This window comes from Oenanthe melanoleuca, chromosome 2 (genome assembly GCF_029582105.1).
Source record: "Oenanthe melanoleuca isolate GR-GAL-2019-014 chromosome 2, OMel1.0, whole genome shotgun sequence".
Taxonomy (NCBI): domain Eukaryota; kingdom Metazoa; phylum Chordata; class Aves; order Passeriformes; family Muscicapidae; genus Oenanthe; species Oenanthe melanoleuca.
The window spans coordinates 51953009-51965633 of NC_079335.1; the positions used below are offsets into that span (position 1 = coordinate 51953009).

Sequence of the window (12625 nt, forward strand, 5' to 3'; positions counted from 1 at the left end):
TCACAGAACCAGGATCAGTTCGGTAGGAAAAGACCTCGGAGATCATGGAATCTAACGCATGACTAAACACTACTGTACGTCACCTGGACCATGGCTCTAAGTGCCACCTCCAGTCTTCCCTTAAACACCTCCAGGGACTCCGCTGCCTCCCTGGGCAGCCTCTCAGGCCATCACCGGAGACTGAAGAAATTCTACCTAAGAAGAGTTCTGCAGCAAAGGCTGCGATGTGCGCGCCCGTCGGGGCAGCGGGACGCGGGACAGGAGACGGAGAAGGCGGCGATGTCCGCCACACGGGGAGGGCTCCAGGGAGTGAAGATGCAGGAGCCGAGTTTGCTGGGCCGGGTTTGGGGTGAACAGCAGATCACGGAGACTGGGGCAGGAGGAGCCCCAGGACCCCCCGCCGTCGGGGCCAGAGCGGGGCCGGTGTCCGGAGCGGTGCCGAGGGCGGCGCCGGGCGGGCGCGGGGGGAGCGGAGCCCATAAAGCACCGCCCGCTGGGACGGGAGGAGCACAGCCGGGCTGGGCGCGGGACGGCGGGCGGACGAGCGGGGCGCAGCCATGAGGGAGATCGTGCACATCCAGGCGGGCCAGTGCGGGAACCAGATCGGGACCAAGGTGAGCCTCAAGGGGAGCCGCCGCCTGCCCGCCGCCGGCGGAGTCTCTGAGCGCCCGGGAGACGCGCCCGGAGTTTCCCCGGGGCTGCCGCTCTCGGGGCCGGGCTGTGCTGGCCGCTGTGACCCGGGCCCCGGGCTGTGCTGGCCGGGCTGTGCCCGCTGCTGTGCCCCGCTCCCGGGGCTGTGCCAGCCGCCCCTGCTCCCCGCGCCCCGAGGAGCCGCTGCCGGGCGCGCCCGCGGCACCGCGCATCGCCCCGTTCCCGTGACCATAAAAGGCCTTGGGAAGCACCGAAATCGAAGGGGACAGCTTTATAAAAATGGTTTTTGAAACTGTTTTTATGTTTGAGCCGGCCGGGAGAGGCGGGGGAGGGCGGCAGGGTCCCTCGGGCGCGGCCCCGCCGCAGCCCGGCCGTTGGGTTTGAATCCCGGTGCCCGCCCGGCTCCCGCTGCCGCTCCCGGTGACCGCAGGGAGGGGCGCGGGCACGCCAGGAATCCGGCAGCTGCCCCGGCACCGGGCAGGGCCCCCGGTGCTCCGCAGGGAAGTTCCCAACCCACTTCTCCCTTTTCCTCCCTTAGTTTTGGGAAGTGATAAGTGATGAGCATGGCATTGACCCAGCCGGAGGCTATGTCGGTGACTCAGCGCTGCAGCTGGAAAGGATCAATGTCTACTATAATGAATCGTCTTGTAAGTGTGGGACGGGGAGAGGTGCGTGGGAAGGGGACTCCTTGGGAAGGGGCACAGGAATCAGGAGACAGCGGGCTCATAAAGCCATATTGCACATCTGGCCACACTCCTCACATGCCACCAGCCCCCCAGCTGTGCCCAGCTCGACAGAAAGTATTATCTGCTTTCTTACAAAGCATTAAGATGGCTGGGTGCTATCTGCCCAGACACAAGAAGTGGCACAAGGGGCTGCCCTTAAGGTCTGGAGGTGGAGGTTTGTTTATTATTTAACATTACTATAGGCGTTTGCTCTTCAAATGTGTGATTGCATCACCAAATGCGTTTCTTCAATTACTCCAAATTAAACTGTTGGTTGTGTGAGCCCGCATCTGTAGTACACTCTCTCTTTAATTCTCATGAATGAGAGGGTTGGGCCACAGGTAATAGAGAACTGTTCCATTAATAAGGTGCCAAAAAGGCATCCAAGTCCTCAGAGTCCTCTGCTGTTGGAAGGTGTGAACAGTGTAAAATGGGGGTCTGGAGTCCTTTGGTCTGGGGACATGAACCTGTAAGTGTGACTGTTTCATCTTTTGTCCAGCTGGGGTTAATTCATATTATTTACCTGAGTTTCCTTGAACAAATTCAACTTGACACAGATCGTTTATTTTGTGCTTTGTGGTGGACAATTACTACTGTTTGCCATGTACACCAGATAGCTTTTTCAGTGGAGGAGAATCCTTCAAGCATAAAAGCTTGTGGAGATGTGTTAGGATAACTTGAACATAAGCTTTTGGCTTGCCCTGATATTCACAGAAAAGATTACCTACTTTCTTAAAAAGAACAAGTAAGCTACTTTTTTTCTAATCAGAAACTCCCTAATATCTCTTGCTAGTAAAGAGCTTACAAAATGTAGAGCCCAAATTATGTCAGATCTGTTTCCTGTTTTCTGAGCTGTATTGATTCATTCCTATGGAGGAAGGGTTTTTTTCTGTATAGGAAGTACTTTTATATGCATGAACTATATATTAGACTAACAATATGAGGCATAATATATTTGTGTACTGAAAGCTATAACTGTGTGAGCTTGTTTCTGAACATTAAGGGCATGATTACTTTTTATTGTAGCCCAAAAATTTGTACCAAGAGCAGTCTTACTGGACTTGGAGCCGGGAACCATGGATAGTGTGCGGTCTGGTCTTTTTGGTCAGCTCTTTCGACCCGATAATTTCATCTTTGGTATGTGGCTGTTTCTTTTTTAAAAACCAGAGCTCTTCTACTGCTGTTTGATTACCAAGTGAATGGTGAAAAAGCATTCAATCTCCCTGTTCCAAAGTGATCCTACTGAGAAATCCTAATAGCTAACAATGGAATTGCAATTATCTGTAAGCCAGTGAAAACATCCTGTTAGATGAAAAAGGCAGCTGCTCTTTAGTTGATTATTCCTTTGGTTAGCAAACTGCTGGAAGTTTCCTATGGTATTCAGATAAACTACATTTGCTTTCCACATATATGAACTCCAGAGAAATCCTGAGGCAAATTCTTCACAACAAAATGCACAGAAATTCTGCAGAAAATGGTGGGGGGAGGGAAAACCTCAACCACAAACCAACCAGACTACTCTTCACTTAAATTCACATTAAATGCTTGAGTACAGAATTGTTTTTAGGCTGTGTAATTAGTTTTTTTCAGTAGATCCTTGCAGTTCAGTAGCAGTGGAAGAAGATAATCTGTAATATGGAAAACACATGTAGTCAGTTTCTAGGTTAGTTTTTAGCATAATGAATGTATGTGGAGATGTTCTGTTTTTGCAGTGTTCTTACAGAGGGTTTACTTTTATTGCTTTACTTTGGACTTCTGTAGTATTTTGCATCTAGGCTTAAAAATGCACGTTACTTTTCAGAGCATCCTTACAAAGTACAGAAGCATTATCAGTCCCTTTGCACTGAAGGAGAAACAGCATGTGGAAGTTAAATAAGCCACTTGCTGAAATGGGAAGTCTGAATGAAAGCTACCATGAGAACTTTCATGTCATTTTGATTTCCAAGTCTGCACTATCCACAAACACATTTCCTCCTGACAAGGCAAGCTTAGGTTGGAACTTAGTTTGGTATGTTGTGTTAACATAAGGAAGGAACAATGCCAAGGACAGACAGAGAAAAGATAAACATAATTTGGATGGTATAAAGCAAACTTAAGTCTTGGCTGTTGGGTTGGAGAGGGGAGTGAAAAAGCCATACAGAGTTTCCTTTAAGGCTTTGACTTAAAACTTTAATGCTATCCATGTTTTTCTCCTGTAAACTCCATGGCAGTGGTGTAATGGGTCTCTTCCAAAGGAGCCTAAGTTGCAACATGTAACTTAAGGGGTAAGCTTAGGGAGAAAAGCCATATACATAGGCAGCTTTATGAAGTCTGTTTCTGTATTCCCTTTCACCTGCACAAACAACACAAGCCCTCTGAAAGTGAATTCACCTGACCTATGGAAATACCTGAACTGGAGCTTTACAGTTTGGCACAACACCAGTAAAACCAGAGCAAAATCAATTCAGAACGTCTCCAACAATAGCCCAGTTTGCTGTACTCCCTTCCTGCCAAGATAACAATGAACCAACAGCATGTGATTGACTCGTATCTGACAGAGGCCCCTGCCAGCATCAGGCACTGTCCTCCCAACCTGCTGAATAATGTAGAATGGCTGAGCGCTGAAGTAATGATCTTCTGTGTCAAAAGCCAACAAAGCATTTTGTTTTCTCTTTTAAAAGTCTGGCCTGGGCCCACAAAGGGTTTTGTGGCAGAAGCTGGCAGTCCCATTCTTGCTGTACCCCAGGCTGTATGGGCTCATTCTGATGGGAATATTTTCAACCTCTGCTTGTATAAACCTGTATGTGCCCACATCTCCACAGCAAGTAACCATGGACCACCAATCAGGATTTCATGCAGGAGTATGGAATACATGGTCACACACTCCAAATACAGGAATTTTATATCAAACCAGCAAGAGGTTTGAGATGGACACAAAATAATCCTTATTCTTTAATGCCTGTGTTGACAAGGTAGTGATTTAAAGGGTGAAGAACTGCAGGTGGAATGATCTTGCTGTAGGAGAGCAGCAGCTCCTGGCCTTCTGACAGCACACAATTGCCCACCAGGAGCTGCTGTGAACTCCTCCTGTTAACCAGTTTTCACTTGCACATTTTTACATTTCCTATTATTTTCTTCTGTACACCCTTGCTAGATTTTCTACGGAGATACCACTCCAATTTAATTTGTATGACCTGATGGGGGCAACCACAAAATAGCTGTCTGGCAGTCAAAGGCAAGTTCTGTAGCAGGGCTGTTCACACCAGGCTTCTAAGTGTTAATGTGCAAGCTACAAGCTCTTTTACCTGGTTTATCTTATATTTTAAGGAGTGAAGAGAGTAGAGGAGTGAAAGAAGGTTGTAGGAAACAAGTGCCATTTTAGGGATTAAAAAATAAATTGACTTACACGAATGGCTTCTCTTCATGTGATAACATGTGTGATAACCTTACAGTATGGTGAAAGAAAGAGTGATAAAAGGATCTGGAGGTGCCAGGAGTGCAGATAAGTTGTGGAATTGCTTCATATAGGCTTCTTTAGATCCTGGCAAATGACAGACTCAGGATTCTGGAGATGGGCTTCCAGGATTGGCAGAAGATTTGCCAGATCCTGAGTTTTGTGGGCACAGGTTCATTGCCCACCTAGACAGTTTAGTCCTGGTGAAGCTTGTTCATTTCTATGTGTTTGCCTTAGATTTTCAGGTAGGTGGGTAGGTCCTTGATAAGTGGAGGGCATCCAGTACAGTTTCACAGGATTGTGATCATGATTGTGGCAGACTGTATTGTCATGGGGTAAGAAGGCTGGAGCTGCCAGGGCATGTTTACATGTTCTGTGTTGTGGTAGCCTTACAGTGCCATAGAGCCAGTGGTTCTGGAGGTATAAGATAACTGGGTGTAGAAGTAGGAAATCACCAATGACACTGGAGACCTTGGGCACATGGCTGACTAGTGGGTGGAGTGGAGTGTTGCTGGAGTAGCTGATAGTTGTCCTAAAATAGGAATTTACCTCCATGAAGAGGTAAAAGCCTTCTGCATTTTGGAGTGATGTCTGCTTGTTTCTGTGCATCCTGATGTTCTGCCCCATCTGTAGTAGGGGATCTGCTCACAAAGACTGCAGGTGCTTACAAACATATTTAATTCTGGAAGGATATTACTTTGTGCTTTGCCCAGCTGGACAGGAAGTGCTGAGCTCCCTAGGCTCAAAGAAAGAAAAATATAGCAACATACAGAACAATGCATTAACCAAATACACCATGAGGAAACCAAGCATTTATGCAGTGGAAAGAAAGTGCACAGGATTTCAGAAGTGTCCCAAGCAGCAGTTTCCCTGGTTCATATGTTTGGCACCAACATGGTGCTGTGGGAATTGAAATGAGACATGGTAATAGGAAGGGAGGGGAAGCACTTGGGGAACAGCACAGAATTTGCCAGCTCTGTTCTTTATTCTGAAACTGTTGCTCTGCCTGAATACCACTCCTAGGAGTACCCTAAGTGAGTTCAGTGGCAAAATGTATGTGTATAGTAGTCACTGTGAGGAACAGGAGTAGTAGAAAAGTGATTCCTCAATTTAATCCTCCTCATTATCTAACCAATAACAAAATAGTGACAATAGCAAATAATCCACACTGTTTATCTGACTGGCACATAAAACAAGAAGGGAAGTCTTGGGAAGGAAAGAATGGACTCATCATTTTTCTGAAATATCAGTAATCCAATTTTGCAAGTCATTTTGCATATCCTGAAGAATAGTGGGTTTGTAAGGAAATCAGTAAAACCTAAAAGGCACTTGACTTCTAAGTTTTTGAGATAATGTCCCTGAAGCTCCTGTTGATCACTATTTTCATTCAGGCTAGGTAACCATAAATTAAAAAACTATAGTTCCTGATATAGTAAGTTAAATAGGATTTTGAAGCCCAGCTTTATTCTTGTATGACAATGTTTTTTCTTTGGCTCATAAGAACAGTCCAAGAACCTCTCATTTTCATTGAGATAGATGTATCTGTGATTTAGCTTTGCATGCATCATGGTCCTTACAGACAGAAAGCATTTAAACAGTCATCTTGTGTTTACAGAATCATCAGGATTGGAGTGTGAAAGTTTTCAAAACAAGGAGTTAAGGCCATCTTTGCATTTATGGAAGGTAAAATGACAAAAAAGAAAAACAAATAAACAAGCGAACCCCACCTAAAGGCATTAATGAAAACTGCCAGAGACTATATAAAAACTTTATTTTGATACTTCCAGGGATATTTGTAGGCAAAACTGAAGAGCACAGTTTATCTACCTGACAGATTAATAGCAGCTTTTATTACAGATGTGAGTCCATTTAGCATGCAAATATCAAACCTTGCCAATAATTTCGTATATTTTCTTTCCCTGTTGTATCTTATTTTAGGACAAACTGGTGCAGGGAACAACTGGGCTAAAGGACACTATACAGAAGGAGCAGAGCTGGTTGACTCTGTGCTGGATGTAGTAAGAAAAGAGAGTGAACACTGCGATTGCTTGCAAGGATTCCAGCTCACTCACTCCCTGGGAGGAGGGACAGGGTCTGGCATGGGGACCCTGCTCATCAGCAAGATCCGAGAGGAGTACCCAGACAGGATAATGAATACCTTTAGTGTCATGCCTTCTCCCAAGGTTTCTGACACGGTGGTGGAGCCCTACAACGCCACCCTCTCTGTGCACCAGCTGGTGGAGAACACGGACGAGACCTACTGCATCGACAACGAGGCCCTGTATGACATCTGCTTCCGCACCCTGAAGCTCACCACTCCCACCTACGGGGATTTAAACCACCTGGTGTCGGCCACCATGAGCGGGGTGACCACATCCCTGCGCTTTCCAGGCCAGCTCAACGCCGACCTGCGCAAGCTGGCGGTAAACATGGTTCCCTTCCCGCGGCTGCACTTCTTCATGCCGGGCTTTGCCCCGCTGACGGCGCGGGGCAGCCAGCAGTACCGCGCCCTGACGGTGCCCGAGCTCACCCAGCAGATGTTCGATGCCAAGAACATGATGGCCGCCTGCGACCCCCGCCACGGCCGCTACCTGACGGTGGCCACCGTCTTCCGCGGCCCCATGTCCATGAAGGAGGTGGACGAGCAGATGTTGGCCATCCAGAACAAGAACAGCAGCTACTTCGTGGAGTGGATCCCCAACAATGTCAAGGTGGCGGTGTGTGACATCCCTCCCCGCGGCCTCAAGATGGCCTCCACCTTCATTGGCAACAGCACTGCCATCCAGGAGCTCTTCAAGAGGATCTCGGAGCAGTTTTCTGCCATGTTCAGGAGAAAGGCCTTCCTCCACTGGTTCACAGGAGAGGGGATGGATGAAATGGAGTTTACAGAAGCAGAAAGCAACATGAATGACCTGGTTTCAGAGTATCAGCAATACCAAGAAGCAACAGCAAATGATGGAGAGGAAGCGTTTGAAGACGATGAGGAAGAGATCAATGAATAAAAAAAATTAGGTGCGAGATTTTTCCAGGCCAAATTCTCAAATCTGGATTTCTGATAATTAGGCTTGTTAATCCATACTTGCATTCAAAAAATAAAAAAGGGAGTGTGAATTTCAGATGTTAGAAATGCTCTTCAGAGTCTGTTTGGATCACTGAGGACATTCAGCATTTCTGGAAATTGGGCCATTTCTAGTCATGAGACAAATGTAAGGTATTCAGTTAAGACTTTGGCCTGAGAGTATGAACGTGGAGATTGCTAGTTTGGCATCTTTTTTCTTTACGGCCATCATCCCTAAAGCTGTAGAAGACAAGATGTAAAACAGGCATGAAAATCTACAAATTAGAGCTGCACTATTTTCATCCAATTATGAGTAAGAAAATCTTGTGAGTATGAAGCATTCTGTACCAAATGTAAAATACTGAACTGCCAGAAACAAAATTTATTCGTAATAAATGAAAAAGTTTTTAGATATTCTGTACAGTAACTGTTAACAGTGATATTTGATTCCAGTCCTCTAAAAACAAAATAAAAATTAATAGTACCCTCTCAAGCAGAAGTGTTCTGGGCAGTCAATGCTACATAAATACCCAGTGAGCTGCAGGCTAGAGGCTGGATTTGTGTGATGTGACTTCATCACTTGCTACTGCTGAATAATCACAGGTGATATGTATGAAATCCCTCCATTTGTTATGTGTTTGTCATGAATCCCTGGGGTTTAAAGTGGCACCCCACTATCTTACTGGTCTTCCTGGCTACCTCCAGCTGCTGATGCTATTCTTAACTCTATTTCACTCAGCCCATGTCGCTGAAATCCAGATATTCCACAGATCATGGTAGGACAGGGGACATAGGCTGTGTGCCAACAGTTCTCCCTACCTGGCTTTGTAAGCTCACCACACCTACAGAGGCCATGCATGTCTTGCTACCATGATAGGTTAAAACAATTGGGCAGGTAAAGGTTAAAGCACAAGAGCATTTATCCACAATACTCAAAACGGTTGGCAAAATGAAAGATGAACAACAGGTTTATCTGCCCCCACTAAAGTCAAGCCAGAAAGGTCTCTGCCTAAGCCAGCTGACTAAGTGACTGCTGGGCATTTGCTCTCTGTGCATGCTTTATGTTTCTGCTCATATCAATTAAACAGCCCTTCTCCATTAGAGAGCCTCCACCAGAGAACACTCTGTCTACTTAGTCTCTTATTTAGGCCAGTTCCTAGGCAACAAAGCAAGCAAACAAAGGAGAAAACCTCTGGAAATCCAAACTTTAAATGTTTCAAGAACTCTTGCTTTTTCTTCTTGCTTTCAGAAGCACTTTCCAAGCAAAAGTGTTGCTCAATACTTAAAAAGGCACTTTACAAACATAGTGAAATTTCCAAAGGTCTGCTGCTCCTGACAAGATGATGCTTTGCTAGTTTGGGATTCAGGGAACGAGACAGTACTTTAGGAAGTATATAAACCAGGCAACTGATAATGACATAACCTGAAGCTGTCTGCCCAATTCTATTCCACACAGATGGAACTACACTAGCTTTAATCAAGCACAAGTTTTTTGCAGAAAGTGACTTCAGGGGTTGAGACAGCTGCTGGAATGTGCCAACCAGACTGGCTTTGGCATAGAGGCAGAGCTTGGGAGGGCCTGGCTGATTGTCTTTAGAAGGATCATAGAGGAGTCAGCAAATTCACAGGGGCCACATTCTTTGCTATGCCTAGTGATGCCTAAAGGATTTATGAATAGCCATAGAGCACCTTTAAATATGCATTTTATAAATGTGAGATGTGGCTATGTATTAATTACAGAATGAGATAAAGTTATAAGACAACATACATTGAAGAGAAATTACTATGCAGGACAACACAAAGCAAAATCCATTGTGAGTAAAGCCATTAAACTTCAAAGTTGATTCTTTCTAAAGGGTTGACTATTTGCTTTGAAAGGGAGGAGGATGCCTTACAGGCTCAGAGCCTGCCATCACACAGCTGTGGCACAGGCTTTCTAATTAAAGCACTAGCATAGTTTCTGCTGAATGAAATAGAATTAATATTATTGTGTGCAAAATTTTGTTGTAACACAGATTTCATAACTAGGTCCAAGTCAAATTCTGGTATTACTGTGGGGGGAAAAAAAAGTTAATACTTTAAAAATACCAGAAATCTTGGCATTGCTAAATAATGGAGTTATTAACTTGGGGAACCGGCCTGTTCCTTGTTGCATTTCATACACTTGACTCAAAATGCAGAATGCAGACTCTGAGGCTGTGGAATTCAGACCTCACAATGATCCTGCTTTGACTCACCCATACTTGCACATGTGTTTACTTGCAGCTGTTTGATGTGAATTTCTAGAATGTGTGGAAGTGGAAGAGGCAAACTGATGGTCTCTTTAGCAAAAAAGAGAGCTGTTCCATGAGATCCTAGGGGCAAAAAACCCCTGCCACCATAATGACCCCAGGAACCTGTAGTAGGAGGACCATCAGAGCTTGTGCATAAGCAGTAACAGAGCCACGGGAAGCACAAACACTTCCTGTTTCTCTTCAGTCAACCAACTCTAATCATCTTCCTTTCTTAAGATACAAATGAAAATTGTTTTAGTAGCAAGTTGAGTGAGCAATTCCTTCAGTTGTTCTTCCTCTCAAATAATTTCCTGCCTTTTTCTTGGAAGCTTCTCTCTTATTTTGCAATAATACTCTCCATGGCTTTGTTGCTCTTCTCAAATTCCTCACCTGTGTGTTTTTCATTTCCCCTCTAGTTTTTCAGCCTAGTGTCTGGCACCTTTTATTTCTCTGCCTGGCCCACCATCTTTTCCTCTTTTGCAAATGCTTTGCACCTGGCCACAGAGCAGGATTTAGCAGCAGGCTGCCAGGAGAAGCCAGACCCCAGGAGTCACAGAAGTGCAGCTCCCACTGCTCAGACACAAACACGTGTCAACATAGGCTGAGGAGAAGATATGGCAACCTACACCACTAACATCACTTGGACACTGGGAGTGGGTGAGGCATTGCCTGGGAAAAGGGTGTGGCTGGGAAAAGGTCAGCTCCTTTGCAAAGCCACTCTGGATAAAGCCAGCAAGGAAACAGGCAGGTCCTCAGCTCACAGTGAGGAGAGTCCTTGCCCACGCTGCCTTCACCAAACCACCTCAGGCTCTTGCTTTCTCTGCATCCCACGATTACTGCTCGGATTACACTCTCCATTGCTTCTCTTGCACTTGTATCCCTTAGGAAAACGTGGTCACCCCTTGGGAACAAAGTCAGGTTGGGAAAAAGGATCTAGACCTGCTCCTTCTCCCAGCTTTGGGAGGAGCAGGGAACTCAACAATTCACTTGGTGCTGCACAAGCCCCTGGTAGCTGAAGCAGCACTGCTCAGTGTGCTTGCAACAAAAATGCATCTGGCATTATTGGCCACAGCACAGACTAAACTAGATTTTCTTGATTTATGTTCAACCACCTGACATCCTAAATTTGAGAGCTGAAGGAGGCTAGCATTCCTCTTCAAAGAAGTAAGTTGGGGAAACAGCTTTTTTTTGGTTGTTTTTCTGTATATTTGATTCCAAAATCTCAACACTGTCAAATTCTGTCATTGTTGGCCCAAAATATTAAGACCTGCTAATGTAAGGTTAAGTAAGCAAGTGAATGCTCTAAAACAGAGGCAAAGGTAAAGGAGAGGTAAGGCCATTTTCATACACCTATTAATTGCATGCTACAACTGAACAAGAGTGGAATTTAGTAGTAGACACAAACAGGGAGTAAGAGAAATCATCTCCTGGAGGTGATTCTTTCAGAGTCTGGTAGTGCCATTGTGAAGAGTCAGGTCAAGGGTTTTGGGTGGTTGCTGAGTTTTTCTGCTGGTTTTATTTAGCAAGGAATGAAGAAATGCAGAACTCTGACCTTTACTGTATAAGCACAGCTAGTCCTCAGCACTGGCTACAAACCGAGTATCCCAGGCAAGAAATGTTCAACTAAACTGGAGGATGAGAAAAGAACAAACAAGGCATTAATGCAGAATACCTGTAAGATACAATGCCAGAATATAAGCACAGAAATCAGTCACTGCCTTGAGTTTTATAGAAGAATTTTGCTATTCCAACAAACCACTCTAAACTTTGACCCCAATAATTAAATAAATGAAGTTTAGTCTTTTCAGGCTGCTTTCCTGTTTATCATTCATTCTTCAACAAACACAACAGAGATAAATAGAAGAATGGAACAACTAAAAATGCCCACTAAACATGCCCAAAATAGCAATATTTGCTCTGTTTCCCTCATTCCTCTTCACTGTAAAGCCAGGTAACATCACAGATGGAAGAATTTCTATCATGAAGAAAAAGAAAATCCAGAAGAAAATAAATAATTTAACTCAAATACATTCGGAACCAAGGATCAAAACTTTCAGATAAACTTTTTCCTTTGTCATCTTACTGGTTTTCAGTATGTTGCAACAATACAGATGGAATCAGTCACTAGTTATCCTTTTAACCTGCCCTCTGACTCATCACCCTTAAATGATATTTGGTCCAGCAGAGAAGATTGGTTTATTTTCCTTCCCCCCCTTAACCACCACTCCACCCTCCAACCCTGCTTCCCTGTCTTCTGCTGGGAGGGGGAGACAGGCCATTGATTTTTGAACAGCTGAATTCTCCAGCTAATGAATTCTTAGCATGCAACAGACAAGAAGCAGATTACTAAGACAACTGTATTCAATTAACCCCATAGTTTTATGTTAAACAGACGAGTATGAAACTCTGACAATCTGATTTATCACCTTTGGTTTTGGTTGCTGCTTTTACTTCTGAGCACGACCCTGTTACCCTATTTTAACAG

At 44.9% G+C, this 12625-nt stretch overlaps 1 protein-coding gene across 1 annotated transcript; it reads left to right on the plus strand.

The window, feature by feature from the left end:
* Window positions 1-489: 489 nt before the first annotated feature.
* TUBB6 (tubulin beta 6 class V) lies at window positions 490-8360 on the plus strand. The gene is made up of 4 exons (XM_056483083.1): window positions 490-614; window positions 1190-1298; window positions 2403-2513; window positions 6748-8360. The coding sequence occupies exons 1-4, from the start codon at window positions 558-560 to the stop codon at window positions 7809-7811; spliced, it is 1341 nt and encodes a 446-aa protein (XP_056339058.1). The 5' UTR covers window positions 490-557; the 3' UTR covers window positions 7812-8360.
* The last annotated feature ends 4265 nt before the right edge of the window (window positions 8361-12625 follow it).

What these genes read in the sequence shown, in the direction of transcription:
- TUBB6 (XM_056483083.1), top strand. Translation starts at nt 558, where the DNA reads ATGAGGGAGATCGTGCACATCCAGGCGGGCCAGTGCGGGAACCAGATC. An exon ending in GGAACCAGATCGGGACCAAG is followed by an intron (nt 615 to 1,189) that starts GTGAGCCTCAAG and finishes TTCCTCCCTTAG; the next exon opens with TTTTGGGAAGTGATAAGTGA. An exon ending in CTACTATAATGAATCGTCTT is followed by an intron (nt 1,299 to 2,402) that starts GTAAGTGTGGGA and finishes TTTTTATTGTAG; the next exon opens with CCCAAAAATTTGTACCAAGA.